The sequence below is a fragment of the Echiichthys vipera genome, assembly GCF_963691815.1.
Source record: "Echiichthys vipera genome assembly, chromosome: 15".
Lineage (NCBI taxonomy): Eukaryota > Metazoa > Chordata > Actinopteri > Perciformes > Trachinidae > Echiichthys > Echiichthys vipera.
In genome coordinates, this window is record NC_139840.1 from 13,083,330 (window position 1) to 13,100,850 (window position 17,521).

General features: G+C 39.6%; 3 protein-coding genes across 3 annotated transcripts in view; 2 read left to right on the plus strand and 1 right to left on the minus strand.

Annotated features, from left to right (window-relative positions):
- The window catches only part of cacna1eb (calcium channel, voltage-dependent, R type, alpha 1E subunit b), a gene marked incomplete at both ends in the record, with an annotated part of 56,345 nt that extends 51,890 nt beyond the window's left edge, over positions 1 to 4,455 (plus strand). The window contains 6 exons of the mRNA XM_083927929.1: positions 238 to 344; positions 435 to 534; positions 2,697 to 2,801; positions 3,199 to 3,334; positions 3,536 to 3,696; positions 3,949 to 4,455. Of these exons, the coding sequence (XP_083784055.1) occupies positions 238 to 344; positions 435 to 534; positions 2,697 to 2,801; positions 3,199 to 3,334; positions 3,536 to 3,696; positions 3,949 to 4,455 (1,116 nt within the window). The remainder of the gene's footprint in view (positions 1 to 237; positions 345 to 434; positions 535 to 2,696; positions 2,802 to 3,198; positions 3,335 to 3,535; positions 3,697 to 3,948) is intronic.
- A 3,064-nt stretch (positions 4,456 to 7,519) lies between these two features.
- Positions 7,520 to 11,983, plus strand: LOC310957463 (RING finger protein 11-like). Its single transcript, XM_083928036.1, has 3 exons — positions 7,520 to 8,105; positions 8,495 to 8,664; positions 9,652 to 11,983. Exons 1-3 carry the CDS (start codon positions 7,983 to 7,985, stop codon positions 9,821 to 9,823), a joined length of 465 nt encoding a protein of 154 aa, XP_083784162.1. The 5' UTR covers positions 7,520 to 7,982; the 3' UTR covers positions 9,824 to 11,983.
- Positions 11,984 to 13,193: 1,210 nt separating this feature from the next.
- Positions 13,194 to 16,475, minus strand: rpe65a (retinoid isomerohydrolase RPE65 a; the record flags this gene model as incomplete). Its single annotated transcript, XM_083927769.1, has 13 exons — positions 13,194 to 13,339; positions 13,421 to 13,532; positions 13,613 to 13,707; positions 13,826 to 13,940; positions 14,275 to 14,404; positions 14,501 to 14,640; positions 14,748 to 14,880; positions 14,965 to 15,046; positions 15,249 to 15,396; positions 15,512 to 15,653; positions 15,771 to 15,878; positions 16,036 to 16,182; positions 16,366 to 16,475. 13 exons carry the CDS (start codon positions 16,473 to 16,475, stop codon positions 13,194 to 13,196), a joined length of 1,608 nt encoding a protein of 535 aa, XP_083783895.1.
- Positions 16,476 to 17,521: the final 1,046 nt, after the last annotated feature.

Below are 17,521 nucleotides of genomic sequence, written 5' to 3' on the forward strand. Positions count from 1 at the left end.
TCTTGACTTCTGTACATTTGTGATGTCATATACTATATATATAGGTAGAAAGCATCAAAACATGCAACATGCATGTAAGTATGAACCTGAGCATTTAATTACCTTGTCTTTGATGTGCAGAGTACTTAATCCCTTTTAACCTTATTAAATGTGGGCCTGAACAACATGAAAATCAAATCATAATGAAGCCGCTTGAGCTTTATTTGATTTGTTGTGTTTTTGATTCTCTCATATCAGAAGAGTAGCTTAATGTTCAAGCGTCTGGATGCCGCTGCTCTCCCCGAGGACATTCTGTCCAACACTCAGACGCTGCCGATGATGGCCCACAGTGCTGGCTCTGCCCTGTGAGTCTGTGCATGCATGCATATTTATTATATCTGCACTTGTGTCTCTATTTATTTGTTTGTTTACTGTTTCTCTCTGTCACGATACAGAACCAGAGGAGGCTTTGTGGCTTTGAGCCCCATCTCACCTCAGGAACTGTTTTTGCAGCCCATAAGCTCTGACACTGATGCTAGTCAACAGCAGAATCTGGTAAGAAAGAGGACTAACATGAGCCTACAACCATTTTTACAATAACCACGTCTTAGAGCAGTGGTTCTTAACTTTTTAACCTGTGACCCCTTAAAAACAGCATTGTCAAGTTGTCAGAAGTTGCCCATGTGTTTTCCTTCTCAGGTTGTTTTAGAGGTCAAATTTAAAAAGTAAACATCATTTTGAAGAATAGATATATGTTTTTTCTTCCGTCTTATCATGTTATTGATTTCACAACCCCATAAGTGCAACACACATCTGCGCAGACACAGTTTGTCACGACGGACAAAACACACATTGCGTTTATCCCTATACTATACCACATGAAAGAAGTTGTCATGGTATAGTAAAGGGGTAACTAGACATGCAGTTGTTACTCCTCCTGTTGTTTCAGGCACAAATACTAGCTCAGTACTGAGGACCAAATTCTGTAATTAGAAAACACACTGCGGGTGTGAAACGGGCTTAAGCAAGAAAACAACAGTCTGAAGTCACATTATAATTTCAACAAGATACCTCTCTGTTTTTTCTCAGTGATGTCAGGTTTCATGAAACTGTCTTGGGTCTGGGACTGTTTTGAGTCTATTTCAGTAAATTGTTGATAGAAATACTGTAGGAGGTCTGTCGCAATATCCAAAAAGAGATTTTCAAAATAAAATGTAGGCAAAATGTCACTGATTTAACAGAAAACAAAGAGCAATATAGGCTACTGACTAGTCAAGTATATGAACAGCTAATTAAGTTTGGCAGCATGTTAACAATAAGCGAGTATCCACGTAAGAAGCCTCTTAATTGTCAGAATACAATAACCATGGCTAATAGTGAGAGGTGCTCACACAAACAAAAACCAAACCCAGCTTGTGCATGAAAGGCAGGACAATATTGAAGGAAAACTGAGAGTCAGATCATTTAAAAAAAAAAAAAAGAAGAAGCATGGGACATTTTATGCCCGGAAATAAATGTGGCTTCCCCACCATCATTAAAGATTTCTAACGCCATTATGTGGCTGATTGCTGGCAGCGGCCACTTAGATTGTTAGTGATTTTGCTTTTAGTAAATTAGGAGTCCTCTTGACTACTTCTAACTTTTCACAGATTTAAAAGTTGCTTTTAGTGCTAAAAGGCTTTTTGAAATACTCTTAGATCCAAATTTAGCAGTCCTAACATAAGAACTGACACCCTCAATTATATTAAGTTACTCCTAAATCAGCTAGTTAGGAGGTAGGCTTACTTTTAGCTTTAAGGTGTTTTGTGAATATGGGCCCTGATTTGACTTGACATAGGCACATTTAGTTAACCAACATCACAGACAAAATGCTCCCTTTCCCTTGAGTATATTATTATGTGTATGTTTTGACACAAATCATACGCCGTGTGTCGTACTTCAGAGTAATCGCTTGATCTCCAAGGGCGGTCCCGACCCCCAGGTTCAGAACCACTGTCTCAGAGCACATAATTTCACCCTCAACATTTACAATGCACGACTTTTCTTCATGTGTTTAACCCCACAAGAACAGCATAAACATGTTTCACCTGATGACGTTGCTGTGACTTTTCTCCGTGCCTTGCAGAGCACGGCATCACTGCTCCCTGTACTCCTCTCCTTTAGTGCTGTGGAGGTTGGAATAGCAAAAGGCAGATTGTCAAACTTGTTGATGTTTTACTGTGTCTAAAGTGTCTGGTTTTACTGGTCTACATCGCTTGCTAGATGAATGATATGAAATGACTCTGAAATACCCACGCATTAGTGTTTGTTCTTGCAGAGGAATGTGCTCGTCCCCTAGACAGACGTCGCCTGCCGTCTAGCTATTAAGACCTGAACGTGCATGACTGAATGTACTTCCAAGCTGAAATATGGAATCCATCTTTCCCTGTGAACTGTTTTGTTTATTGTCTATTCTCGCTCCGTTTCCCCACCTGTTTCTATTCCTCCCTGAAGTCAGTTTTCCTGTTGCTAGTTGTTAATCTGTCCATTTTTGGCTGGAATGGCTTCTGATTGGATGGCGATGGTGATGTCTCTGATAGATGACCCTCAGTGATGGAATGGCTCTGTCTGCCCTCCTCTCCACTGAACTGGACCTCCGTATATAGAGGCAGTCCTGGCGGGGACAAGCCTGATTGGTGTCTCTCTTGCCCTCCTCTCTTGTTTCTGTACTCACCTAGGTGGGCCAGTGCAGTAGGGGGATTGAAGCCCCACAGGAGCTTCCACTAGGGAGAGGTCTGTGTGTGCGGGCCTCTTCCATGCCCCGTCTGGCTGTAGAGTCGCAGGTATACACATCTTCCATGACATGGCCTCTGTGCTGGATCTTGAGGATGTCACCGGCTGCATGGGCTAAAATGCCAAAGTGCCTTGTTCCTTATGTGATGCTGAGAAGTTTAAATCAGTATAATTTTGGCTTGTCTTTTTCTACTGTGGTAGTCGGATTAAGTTTCAAAGAATTAAATGGGATGTGATCTTTGAATGCTGAGGCCTTCTTACATTGAGCTCTCTCATCTCCAGAATAGAGGAAACTAAATCTAATAGATGCACTGTTTTTTCCACTGGTTAAAGCATGAAATCTTCTCTGCAATGGTCCACTTGATTCTGAAATAAATAATCCAAATTTAATTACAGTATGTACCTTGTCCATCTGTTTTGTTTGTGTATGCTTTTTTCACATACAAGCAGACGGAGGTTGCAAGCGGCGCCATGAAACGTTCAGTCTCCACTATTGCAGATCAGCGGGTAAACGGTCTTTGGCAGGAGGAGAAAAGTCCTGAGAGAGTTTATCGACCTCGCCACAAAAGCTACAAGGCTGCTGGTCAGTCCTGCTCACCTGTTACTATTACATCAGCTTGTGTGCATACAGTATGAAGCGGGTTTTTTTACCAGCCGCGGCCAAGACACTGGCACTGTTGGTAAAAACAATACCAGCATCTCTGTCGCGGCTGTAAATAATTTTGGCTTTCTCTCATTATCTGTAATTTTATGCTCTCTTCTCCCCTGAATGTTTTCCCTCTAGTTTCTCGGTCAGAGCACAGGCAGAGTGACCGGGAACGTGGCCGCTCAAAGGAGCGCTGTCACCTCCTCTCTCCAGACACATCTCGTTGTAACTCAGAGGAAAGAAGTTTGCAGCCCTCACGATCCTCTAGTGTCGAGAGAGCACACCCCCAAGATAAACAGGTGGGTCAGAAAAGCTCTGTCCAATGAAGTGATTTAGGAACTTGGACAGCAGCAAAGCAGCTAGTCCCAAGTCACCAACACAACACACTTTAAAATCTGTCAAATTCAAATGAAATGAGCAAATTTCCCATTCATGGCTCAATAGCTGGAATGCCTCTTACAATTTTGACAGGTTTAAGCCACTAGATGTTGTGGAAAAGACAAGCCATAAATGCATTGTTTGTTCTATTAAGTCTTTATTCTTGTCTCCAGGGCAACAGCTCGGACAGTCCGGTGCCATCCACCTCAGAGTCCAGCACCCCCACTGGCCGACGACCCTCATCACAGACCTGCTCACGCCCTCACATCTCCTACTCCCCGCTACACCCCTCCGTCGGTGAGAACGAGGATGAGAAAGCAAGCCCAGAGACCATGAGGCGGGGCAAGCCCAAATGGGAGACCCAGGAAGAGGTTGCGTGCGAGAGGCTGAGCGAGGCAGACCGAGACCCGTCACCACCTCGACGCTACCCCTCCGAGCCGTTCCTGGCCTCCCAAGAGGGTGACCACAGCCCAGACCCTTCCGGCTCCATGGAGACGTTGACCTTCGAGGCAGCTGTGGCATGCAGCCTGGGACGCTCAAATACCGTCAACTCGGCCCGCCCGCGCTTGCGGACTGGCTGGCAGGTCCCCAACGGACACTTTCGGAAGCGCCTGGCGCAGACAACCTCTGTTGCGGGCTGTGATCCTCTTAGCGACACAGAGGAGGACGACAGGTGCTAGGGACAGGAGGCACAGCAGGGGGGAGGAGGGGGGATGCCAGAGAGGCGTCTGTACGACGGTGTACAGAGTGAAGGTTAATGTGACTCTTTTTGCATCAGTGCTTCGAGGCCATGAGCCCTCTGGATGTTTGCTAAAATGTGAACCCAAAATGAACGAAAAAAAACAATACTTCCTGAAACTGTAGTTGCCAATTCACACAGAACACTGACAATAAATAAAGGTCTATTTCCTGACTTGTACTTGATGATAGAGAGTAACGATACATCTCAGTTAGCTGCGGGATGCCGAAAAAAAATGAATGGATCCAATTATGTCATTTGTGTCAATGGGTATTTTCATTTCTGAAGATGTTTCTAAATGATTCAGTGTTGCTCTGAACAGTATTTATCTGTGGGGTGTGTGAATATGTAACTACATTTTCTTATAAATTAACTGTTTTGTAAATACATCGTGATCATGACACCATTTTCATTTCTTAGACCAGATCAATACAACAAGCCATGACAAAGAGGTGATCTGATACTTTACCAGACAATGTGGGATACTAATAAGTAACACTCAATAATGCTGGATTTTTTTACAGTGTGAATGACTGTGCAGGGGGAAAATCTGCCTGATTTCCCTTGTCATTTTACTTTTTGGTATTGAACATAATCAGCTGTGGGATATGAATACAGTTATAGAATAACATATAAAATATGCTTTATTTGTTATTTCACCCTGCATTATTGTTAAATCATGCCTCCAATAAACCTCAAACGTTTTTTTTCTTTACCAGTCTAAACCCTTTAAATGAGAATTTCCCAACAATTATATTTAACATTCAATTTTGACAATTGTTGGGTGTGTAATTTTTACTATGAAGTGATATGAAAACAACATGATCTTTCATCGTTTTCTTCTTTGTGAATATCATATTAACCATTGCAGACGATGACTGTAGAAACACTGTAGAAATCCCATGGTACATTTGCTTCACAAATTAACATTACTCTATTACTTACTAATAATGTACAGAGAAATTATGCTGTTTGTAACATTTAGAGAAAAAAATAACAACAGTATCAGCTGATGAGCTTTAAAGGTAAAGGAATCTTTGGAAATATTAAGGTTTATGTTTTTGTTTTATTTGCCTGGTGAAGGCCAATTCTGTGAAAGTCTCTTAACCAAAAACATTGAGATTTGTATCATAAGTTCCTGGAATGCAAAAACTTTGTGGGTTTTTATGTGTACAATAGTTGTATATACAAATAAAGGTGTCCTCACATTGCCACTGTTACTGGATGTCTTTTTATTTGATTGCAAAAACATCTCAACCAGTTTAAGTGGGGAACTGGCAGTTTGTGCATTTATGTCAGTTATTATTTATTTCTATTTCTACTTATTGGTTGTTAATACTGATTACACCCTTTTTATCATGTCAAAACAAGTCTCTTTTTTGTTGTAGAGTCGCTTCTTATTTATCTTTCTGACTACCTGACACATTTTATGTACATATTATACACTAAATAGTACAACTGTACTGGTGCGGTGTGTGTGTGTGTGTGTGTGTGTGTGTGTGTGTGTGTGTGTGTGTGTGTGTGTGTGTGTGTGTGTGTGTGTGTGTGTGTGTGTGTGTGTGTGTGTGTGTGTATGTGTGTGTGTCTTTGGTTCACCCACACTGGTTATTTCACTTGCACCTAACTAGACCTCTACACTTGTGTGGGAGAGTACACTTTTGTTGTTTCTCACAGAAGAAATTTAAAGACTCATAGTTGGAAAAGCACAGGTGTGACTAATAACATTAACAATTACTCCAAGTGCCCCAGTGAACTATGACAGTGTGACAGTGAGTCAGCATGAAACAACAACAGGGCCCTGAAACTGAAGCAGCTAGTTCTATTCATTATTTCTGTTGCATCTTTATCCTTCCACTTATCATTCATGAAGTTTGGTGACCAGTGTAGCTCCAAAGACTTCAACCTCTAATCAGCCAGAATTAGTGAAAACACCTGTGTGAGTGTGAAATTAAAGTTAAGTTAAGGTCTCAAGGGGAAATAATCACACTTGTGATTTGTTTTGTAAAATAATACATTTGTGAATAAAACATTTAAGTCAAACAATCGATCATAACATTTACAGTAAGATCGCTCTTTGGGGAAAATAAAGCCCTTAGACTGATTTTCTTTTCACTGAAAATAGCATCAATATCTGTCGACATTTTGCAATAATATTTCAATTGAAAACAATAAGTTGATTTTTCAGAAAAAGTACAACTGATTTTCACATTAGTAAGTTAAATTAGTTAGATTAGTACATCTTTAACAAACTGATTAGAATTTTGCTTATAAAGTTGAAAAATGACTGAGATGTTCTGGTTCATTTTTACAAATAGATACCATTACACTAATACTAATAAAACAAATCTCAATGTAATGACATTTTTACGTTAAACCGATAACCTTTTTTATTATTTGTTCATTGTAATGATAATAAATTATCATTATAGCCTACTTCATCACGTACTTCATTTTATTTTTTCTCTTATTTTGAAGGGATTTTGTTTCCTAAAACATTTTATTTCAACTTGGTATTCATTACAAATGAGAAAAAAACGATGAAACATTACGTATTTTTAAGTAGATATACAAATATACAGAAATATTAAAACAAATACACAAAGACAAGTAGAAAAGCAAAAAAAGGAAAATAAATCATGAAAGGGGTCATTGAAGAATTGAACATAAATTAATTGAAAACTTAAGTAGGGAGCACAACTGTACATTTTTGGTGGCTTTTTGTTTTTCGATCGTCTTCATATATAATACCATTTCTTTTTCACATTAAAGTGAGGTTTAAGAATATTGTGAAATTGCTAAGAAAATATTCTTTGTCATATATAGCATCGTATCTGACAAAAACAAACATTACATTTTCCAGTAATAGTTCTAAGGTATTATACAAAAAATAATAGAAAGGGGTGGGACTTCTGCTCTCGTACATTACGTATCTCTACGTAGAGGGAAACCATCCAATCATCACGCAGGATCTCACTTTTACGTCATTGCCAACCGACCGATAACATGTCCTCCGGTTGAAGAAAGAGCTAGCAAGGAAGCAAACTGTTTAATGTTACTCACGAAGTTCAAATGCGGAAATGTCGTTACAGTTTAACACTCAGGCCACTCAGAGTGACAGCCACAGCTGCTGCTGAAGTAGATATTTAGTAGAAATTGTGATTCGTACAGAGGTATGAGCGATACTTATCAAGGCTAGCTGCTAGCTGTCGTTAGCACGGGAGTTCTTTGTTTTGTTTGTCAGGTGGAGCTCCGTGTAAACATGAACTAGTGTGCATATTTACTTTAATGCAGGAGTTGTATAATCATGTACATGGTGTCTTTAGCAGCGTGTAACGTTAGTTGAACTGTTACGTGAATGGTTTCTGGGATATGAGACAAAACTAACATTAGCCACCGAAAGCAACTTTAGCGACAAAAGATCTGATTTTAAACGTCGGGCAGCAGGACTGGACCGGAGACACGGAAGATATGGGCAACTGTCTCAAGTCTCCGACATCAGACGACATCTCTCTGCTTCATGAATCCCAGTCAGACAGGGCAAGCTTCGGGGACGGGACAGACCCTGACCTGGAGCCACCTCCGCCGTACCAGGTGAGATAATTCAACTTCCAGGGTGTTCATTTAAGAAAATAAAAATGTCTGGCACGCATAGGACAAGTGTTTTATAAGAATGAGGTTAGTTAAAAGCCTAAATGCTCACATGTAGTAGGTAATGTCTATGAAAAGATGCTTGTATTCCGTGTCTCATGTCTGCGGCCTTTGTTTGAAATCTACCTGTGTCCAGTAAGATACATTACCTGAGTAAACACATGTTATCATTAACTGGTCTGTAAATACTGTCCACACCAGACAGCTGCTTTATTTCTCCGTTTGTCCCTGCACAGAGCCGCACCAGTCAGGCCGCTTTGCACAGACAAAGGATAATACAAGAGGATCATTTTTTTTGTTTCATGTTTGTGTTTTCTTTTGTGTGTTACCAGGAGCAGGCTCACATGCCCATGTACCATCCCACGCCCAGTCAGGCGCGTCTGGCCACCCAGCTGACAGAGGAGGAGCAGATCCGCATAGCTCAGCGCATCGGCCTCATCCAGCACCTCCCTAAGGGTGTTTATGATGCAGGGCAAGACGGCTCAGAGAAGAAGATCAGAGAGTGAGCATTGAGTTGTTTTTTTTTTTGTGCTGGGGGTTTTAGACCATTACAGTTGAGCAATATTGACTAATTCAGACATCATATTTGACATACTCTTGACTAATTTTTATTTTATTTTTAAATGTGACTAGTATTTAATCTCAAATAAAAACATATTTTTTTGTAACAGGCATATAATGCATGTGAAGCTGTAATTGATTTATTTTAATCAAAGTGCTAAATGAAGGAAAATTTAAGCTATTACAATTTTGTAATCTATTAATTAAGAATGCGGTCATAATTTAGGAAGTCATATATTATATATATGAAGGCCTCTAAAGCAAATTTGTGTTTTGGGGCTATATACATTATAACCATAAACTGATAGTAAATTATTAAGAAGAATGACCAACCATTAGCTGGTTTTAGCTTTTAAATCTTAGGATTTGCTGTATTTCAATGTTTCATATCATTTAAAATTAAATACCTTTGGGTTTGGACTGTTTGTTGAACAAAACAAGATAGTGTAAGACATCACCTCAGGCCCTGTGATACAGTGGTGGTATATCATTGTATTATTTTCAGACAGTTTACAAAAAATCATTAAATCAATTTATAATAAAAATGATTGTAAGTTGCAGCCCCAATAGCAGTCTGTAAAATGTCGTGGTAACATTATGTATTACCTCATTTCCAACAATATAAAATCATATAAAACAGAGAAATTCAGCAAATTCTCTCACATGAGAAGCTGGAACCAGAGAATGGTTAGCGTTTTACTTGATTAAATTTGATTACTTGAGTTAATCAACTATCAAAATTGTTGCCAATTTAGAATATTTTTTAAATGACAGATAATTTCAGTTCTACATACATTTTAAATTGCATCATTTAAAGAACAGTAACAGCAGTTAAGGTACATGAAGATATTGCATTAATCTAAGTACTAGATGATTGGTAACTCACATCCCAATATTCATTTAAAATCTTTATTTAATCTGTTTTCAGATGCGTGATCTGTATGCTGGACTTTGTATATGGCGACCCTATCAGGTTCCTGCCGTGTATGCACATCTACCACATGGACTGTATAGACGACTGGCTGATGAGATCCTTCACCTGCCCCTCCTGCATGGAGCCCGTGGATGCTGCCCTGCTCTCCACCTATGAGACCAACTGATTTTTCAGCCCTCCTCCCCCAAGCATACACACGGCCCCTCCAGCCCCAAACACATACACACAAACCCAACAACTGCCGACTTATGGAGTGAGAGGCTCTAAAAACAAAAAAACATGGTGGCTGTTGTTCTTGCACATTGTAAAATTCAAAATTACTCACCTAATGTTTGCCATCCATGCCCACAGGTCTAAATAAGAAGCTGGTCTTAAACATCAGTTACACCAGTCAGTAAGAAACCGCTTCCAGATGATCCTGCATGATTGTGTTTGTGTTTATGTATGTTTGTCATGCTGACGGTGAGCACGTAGGGTGCGTGCGTGTGTGAGAGCTGTTCAGTATGTGTGATGGCTGTGTTTCCACTTGAGCCGGTCTCAGTGGTGTTTCTCCCCAACCACAGTTCACTTTCATTCCCAGTTTTCGTCATTAGAATGGATAATTAGGCTAACTGATTATTGACCAAAATGCTACAAGGTGTTGTTTGTTGGATTCAATTTGAAGTTTAAGACTTCCTCAACATAGTGATCTCCTGAATATGCTCTCACATTAAAATGGCCCTACACTTTGGAGTTATGGTAATACACAGCTGAAGTTTACACTGTCGGTGTTATGATAAAGAAAAAATCACTCTCCAGTTTTTCCGGACTATGACAAAAGTTAGGCACACCCTTAACAGAGATTACCCAAAGTTTATAAGTACACAATAAACACCTAAAGGAGATCAAGGCTACGTCGTATTTGGTTACCCCAAGTGGCCATACTGTAAAGAAAAGAAGGGAAAATTATGTGTAATGTGAATGTTTCACCAGGGGGTGTGTAAAGTAGCTGGCAGCCAATGTAAAGGGCTCATTTGTGCATGGGCAGGTGGATCAGTCAGTCAAAAATTAGAAATGCTTGCACACACTTTTCATCTGATCGAGAGATTTGCACTTTACGTATAGGACAGTATCTAAACAGTATATTAATATATGTACCGTATAACCTTGCACTATCAATACTTAATTCCTTTATTTCCTGCAATGCAAAAGTTGTATAGCTGAAAAGGTATTTTCAAGGGTGTCAGTAGTCACTTATCACATTAAAGTAAGCCTGGAGATGTATTTCATAAAATGTGATTGAGTAGTGTGAGCCTTTTGTTCTGCTTGTCTTTTGTGTGTGTTGCTCTGTAAGGGACAGAGGCTTGCTCCAGTTTAAAGGAGTTTGACATTTTAACACAGTGAGAAGATATCTGTCTGATTCTGAGCGTTAAGTAAGGAGCTGGAGCCAGGAGGCAGTTAGTTTAGCCTAGCATAAGTGCCGTAAAAAGGGGGAAACTGCTAGCAAAAATACACCTGCCAGCACCTCTGAAGCTTGGGAATTCATGGTTTAATGGGGATTCAAGTTTTGTTTGCCAGCAAATTGTAAAGCATGCAAAAGAAAAGTACAGATTAAACAAATTATATATAACATGTTAATTAACTCTAGAGGTGCTGGTAGGCCAATTTTTAAAAATTTGAGTCAGGCTAGCCGTTTCCCCCTGCTTCCAGTGTTTATGCTAAGCTAAAGCAATTGCTTCATACTTAATGTATAGACATGAAAGAGGTATCAATCGGCTTATCCTTTTTTCCAAAATGTCGACCTGTTCTTCTAAGACAGAAAAGCTACATTTGAGGTGATCTTGACTTCATTTTTGATCCACGAGTACAAAGTTATTTTCTTTATTATACGTACATTTTGTTTATTCCACGCTCTATTTCCATTCACTGTAGCAGTAGTTACAATCATTTCCTTTTTATTTGTGGCATTGTTTGGTGAAAGTGTGGCTGTCTTTTGTTTCTGTTACTTGTGTTTTTTGTTACATTTGTGTAAAATCCACTTCATGTATTGTATTGTATGTATTTAGGGTAGTAAGTATTTAATGTTTACACTGGTTTAACCCTGACTATGCAAACCTCTGTCCCACAGTGTGAATTTAATAGTGTGAGAAACTTCTTTTATGGTGTGATAGTTACAACTGAGGTATCAAGTTTTCCATTGAGCTTTTCCTTTGCTGTGTTTTTCATCTAAGGTTTATCCTCAAAATTAATCTTTCCTGTAATCTTGTTTTGTTTCTTTTCTTTTTGGAAGGCTGAGAAGCTGTCATGTAAAAAAAATAAAAATAAATAACGACAAAAATAAACATTACTTATTAAGAACAGGCAGTTCTTCCACTTCATCTGAACAATCTGTGGGCACCAGTCAGAACTAAATGCACAAAGGGGTGGATTTGTGGGCCTATATATATATATATAAAACCAAAATAAGAGCTTACAGTATTCCAGATTGCAAAATTCCTCTGAGCCTTTCATTAATGCAATCCTCAAATCTGGCAGTGGAGTGTAAAATGTGACAACATAATCAGGGTTCCCAAGCCATATTAATAATGTTTGATGCTTTGTTTCCTCAGCGTGCATCAGCTGTGTGAAAAATGTGAGTCAAATTGAGTGGTTTAAATGTGACGCACAAACAGAAAAACAGAAGGTAAATCCTCTGAACCTGTCTGTATAAGAGCTGTTTAAACCAGACAGATGCCTTTTTATGTACATGAATCTTGCATTCATTGAAATGTGGGCTCATGACATTGTATATTAAGACCACACATCCATTGTTATGCATGAATAATGGATTGCAACATGCTTGCTTGCTTTCTTTCTTTCTTCAGATTAAGCAGTGACAGTTAATCAGCTTTGCTGTGCTGCAAGATCTGCATGAGACTCAGTCACAATAGGGACAGACATGGAAAGGTCAGAAAAGCAACCATAAGAAGATTTTGTGTGGCAACATGTTAAATCTCTACAAATATCTAAAGAATTTAGGCTGACGGATTATGTGTCTTAATTGAACCACAATATACAATGAGAATTGTGTGCTTGTTTATATAAAGCACCAAGCACCATCAACTTACACGAGGTTATTTTAACCCCCAAACACATCTTTTGAGGGAGAAGATTGGAGCACAAGGTCAGCAGCAGGTTCATGGACCTTTTTACTTTTTATTTGCCACTGTGCTACTGATAGCTAGTACCACATAACAGAGGAGTCTAAAACAATCACGTTATGATTTCATCTTTATTTTTCCAACCATGAAATGTTCGTGTGACACAGCATGTGAACAAATCCAATCTCTTAATTAAACCAATGCTGACAATTCAGGTTTAGTGATTCTAGTACATCCAGCAACTAGATTCAAAAATGCACCTCAATTGGTATAATATTTTTTTTTATTTAACAACCCACATTAACTGCAAATGAGAAAATACAACCGTTTAGTCTTAGAGTCTTAGAATCTATCTTGTACTTAATACTGGGTGGCAGCCGATATTCCATGGCTGATGACTGTCTGAGAAGAGCACCGTTAGGGTTTGTACATCCCATGAAAGGTGACAGGCATGCTGCACTCCACTTCTGCTCTGGCGATCTCAGACAGATCCTTGGCGTTAAGGATGAGAAGGTATCCTGGTCTCTGGGAGCCAGGAGCCACCACGATGGTCAGCAGCACACCTAAGAGCACAGCATCAGATTAATAACCATCACAGTTGGTGTAGGATTTCATATATTGTGTTTATACTGCTGCTGACATACCATCATCCTCATCTACTCCATCAGGAGTCTGAACAAACAGGGGCTCAGAGGGGTAGGAGTCTGGTTCTTGCCATACCCAGGTCTCCTTGGTCTTCACATTTAACTTGCAGATCTACTCACAACAAAATCAGCGAATGACAAGCTTGTTTTGCACACTCGGAATCTCAAACTCAATTGAAGATATTAACTTACCCTGTCTGGTATGAAATGGTTGAGACCCAGGCCGTAGGCATATGTGTAATTCTTTCCAGCATACCTCTCGTAGTTAATTTGAGGGAACTCAAAGGCTACAAAAAATGCATTAAATTGGTTACATACGTAATTAAGGTATTTCCAGTATATGTTAACTAGAGGTTTGTCCACCTCCATGACTGAGAAAGGTAAAATTGTTGGGTGTGTTTGCACCTTGGCGAGGCCCGGAGAACAGCACCTCCGGCTCCAGCCAGATGGTACCATCAGCGTGCATCACCGCTGTGGCTGTAGTGTATGGCAAGCTGACAAGGTTCTTCCCCTGCTCCTCCTACATCACAGGGTGTAAATATATATGGATACACTTGAGTATTGTGCTACTACGTTTTGTTATACTGTAACGATTCCCAAAAAACACTGTATAAGTTTTTAATTATTGGTTAACATGCAAAGATTTGATACAAAGACTGCTAGTGCTGTAATATAACTTCAGCCATTTGACTCTTCCACTCCAACATAAAGACACATGCATAGAGTGGCCTGTTGTTTATGATTGCCTTGGTTACAGTATCGTAATATATTGAAACGTAACCCTGGTATCATGATCGAATCACCCGATTCTGACATGAGACTTTATATCTGTTGGTGGCAATTTTGTGCCTCACCTTGTGCACGTCCAACGGAATGACATATCTGCGGACCTCCGGCTGTGGCGCCATCATGGCCGCCTTCTTCACCTCTTCCCAGTTGGCTCTCAGGTTGGCCAACCAGAGGTAGTTGTAAACGAACTCAAAACTGCACAGATGAACAGATAGTGAACAACAATATATTTGTATAGAATAAATCAACAGAACATATACAGGACACTGTGAATAAAAGTCCAACATTTACCCTTTCCATCCACAGAGGTCAACAACGATGAAGCCTTGGTCCTCATAGGTGTTGATGTGATGAAACATGCCAATGGGTGCCCCTTTGAACTTGTGATCAATGTACTCTCCTGGGTCTTTCTTGGCAATGTGAAACAGGGTCTATAAAATACACATCAATATAGATTTCACTAGATTTCAGGGGAAGAGCCATTGACAATATCAAGGGTTAGAATCACCAAAGATATCGATCTACTGTAGGTTCTTACTCCTTGGCTCTCATTGGACTCAAAACAGTCCATGTAGTTGGAGCCTCGGATGCTCCAAGCACTCAGGAATTTCAGCAGGTTGATTTTCACCGGAGTCTCCACAAAGACAAAGTAGTTGTCTGACATGCCGAAGCTGAAATTGTTAAGGGGAGAATGAAAAAAAGAGTAGACTTTCTGTGACTACTCTGACAAAATACCACGTGGGGTCTACACAGACCTGTGCACGTAGGAGGGCTTGAACCTCTCAGCACTGGGGAACTGCACCACCACCTTGGATTTCTCAATGGGATCAGACTTATCTAAGAAAAAAAAAGAATGAATTGAATTATTTTTGATTTAGCAAGCTCCAGGGCACTGACCCTCAGAGAGAAAACATCTTTTATAAAACATATTTCATTTGTTGAGAGGGGTCACTGCGATTTGCTTAACCCTCAGAGGAACTGAATATAAGGCGAGGCCACTGCTGTTGTTATGTGTGGCGACGCCAGCGCTGATCCTGACCTTTCTGTGTGGGTGGAATCCTGACAATGTTGTAGGCCAGCGTTGCTCCCTTTCCCATGCAGTTTCCAATGTTAAACACTGTACCATCTCTCTCAATGTGAGGGTGGGCTGTCACTCCATTAATGTTGATATAGTTGCACATATCAACCTGCACACAAACAAATATGCTTTAACATGAAGAAATGTTCAGTTCTGAAGTTTAAATGCCGTAAGATTAACTTTTTTTACACCTCAAATTCTATGATATACTCGTATTGATGTACCTTCTTCAGCGTATCCAAGGTATCAGTGTCTACTTTAGTGATGAAGTTGGTTTCTGTTACAGCATAAAAATCCTCACCCACAGGGTAAACGTTCACCAGGCAGTTGTCTGTGACCTCAACACCCTTGAAGTAGGAGAAAAACCTGCATGCAAAGGTAATGTCATGGGTGGAAACATTTATCGATTGGATGAGTTTGCCGACTTTAAATTATTTTGCATTTTTATTTCATGTTAATGTTGAGTGTCTATGTGCAACTCACCTGGAGAAAATGTTTTTGCAGGGATCAGGGTATGCAAAGGTGCCAAACTCAGTGATCACCACACGTTTCTCTGTGATGGCTCTCACGTAGGCATCTGTTTTGACAAACCTACATGGAGAAACCAAATTTCATCCCAAAATATTATACATCCATTTTGAAAAGAAATCGAACATTTCTGCAGGTTGATTTTGCTACATGGCAGTGCAGTAAATTATGCAAATGTTTTGCAAAAAGACAGAACATGTATAATCCTTTAGGTACTTACTTTCGGAAGTAGGTGACCTGGCCGTTCTTGAAGTCAAATTTGTGCATGAGGGCCTGGCCATCAAAGAGGTGGTAGAAAGGTTCATCTCCAACCTCAAAAAGCCCAGGTCCCAAACGGAGAAGACTTCCCTTCAGAAATGAAGGGATCCTACCTGTAAAACACCAACATAACACATATAAATCAGAGATTTATGGGAATGTATTGGTTTGTAAAAAAAAAAAAAAATGCTTTCAGAGCCTATTATCAGTGCTTTCAGAAGAAAAATACTACAAATCATTCTTGTAAAATAATTATCTGTCTGCAGCCCATTTCCGTTTGAAAGCTGCAAACAAACCTGTGATTGTTGCTGGAAGAGGCTCAGCCAGCTCCTCGCAGGTCTCAAAAATCTTCTTGTAGCCACCAGCTGGGTGTTCAAATCTGTCATCAAATAGTGAAGACATCAACCACCCGACATTGCAGCCAAAAAAATAAACACAATGACATTTCCAGCAAGTTAAATGCATGGAATCTGTTAGTTACAGTCATTAAAAGCTGTAATTCTGACAGGTCATGCAGTTTAACAGTTCAACTTTTACATCCTTCAGGAGCTTAACCAGCTGCAGACACACTGACCAGTGACCATTCAAGTCACTGTGTAAAACCAGTCACAGAATCCAGTTAAAGAAATGTATATAGAGAGCTAAATAACTCCATAAACACTTTTTAGGCACTTTTTAAATAAAAGCAGAACCCATCACTGAGTAAGTTAGTTTTCAATCATGCCGCCCCACTTATCAATCACTTCACCAATCTGAGGTAAAAATGAAGAAAATACAGTTGTCAGAAACTCACCGGCTGACCATGTTTCTTTCTTGTTTTGGAGCCACACAAAGCAAACTCTTAGAGAAAACGTCTGGTCACTTCTGAACTGGACGTCTCTGGTCTCCCAGTAGACATGGGGTATTTATTTGTTTAGTCCACCTCACAGTGACCCAAAATCTGCGCTGTAACCTTTTCTCCCAGCCAATCAAGTCTCACCATGAACAAGAATCCCATTGTACTGATATCCTCTGCTGGGTGACTGAATGACCACCCCTCTGAAACCGGATTTATGACAGAGAATTTTTATTACACAGAACTGGCACATGTGTTGCAATTTGCCATGTGATTTTTTTTTCAATTGTATCTATTGTTGTGCTTTATAGTTATGTTGAGTCACACTAAGCGCAGGGTATTTCAGAGCACTGATGCATTTGTAGGGCTACAAAAAACATCAACAGAAGTTAACTTGGATTTTAAAGTTAACTTAATTTATTTTAAGATTAAATAATGTTCTTTTTTCTGAAATAGCACGGTGGCGAGAATCTATTGTAAAACAACAATAACAGGGAATATTCACTGCTATCATTACAATATAACAGAAACACACAATGCTAATTGGATGACATTTAGACATTGGTTCTTTGGTCTGATCTTGCCTTAACTTGCTTTTCTCAATCCAACTATA

Bases quoted from the DNA above. Each gene is read 5' to 3' on its own strand.
- LOC310957463 (XM_083928036.1), top strand. From the start codon at position 7,983: ATGGGCAACTGTCTCAAGTCTCCGACATCAGACGACATCTCTCTGCTT. The intron at 8,106-8,494 runs GTGAGATAATTC...GTGTGTTACCAG, and splicing joins AGCCACCTCCGCCGTACCAG to GAGCAGGCTCACATGCCCAT. The intron at 8,665-9,651 runs GTGAGCATTGAG...ATCTGTTTTCAG, and splicing joins TCAGAGAAGAAGATCAGAGA to ATGCGTGATCTGTATGCTGG.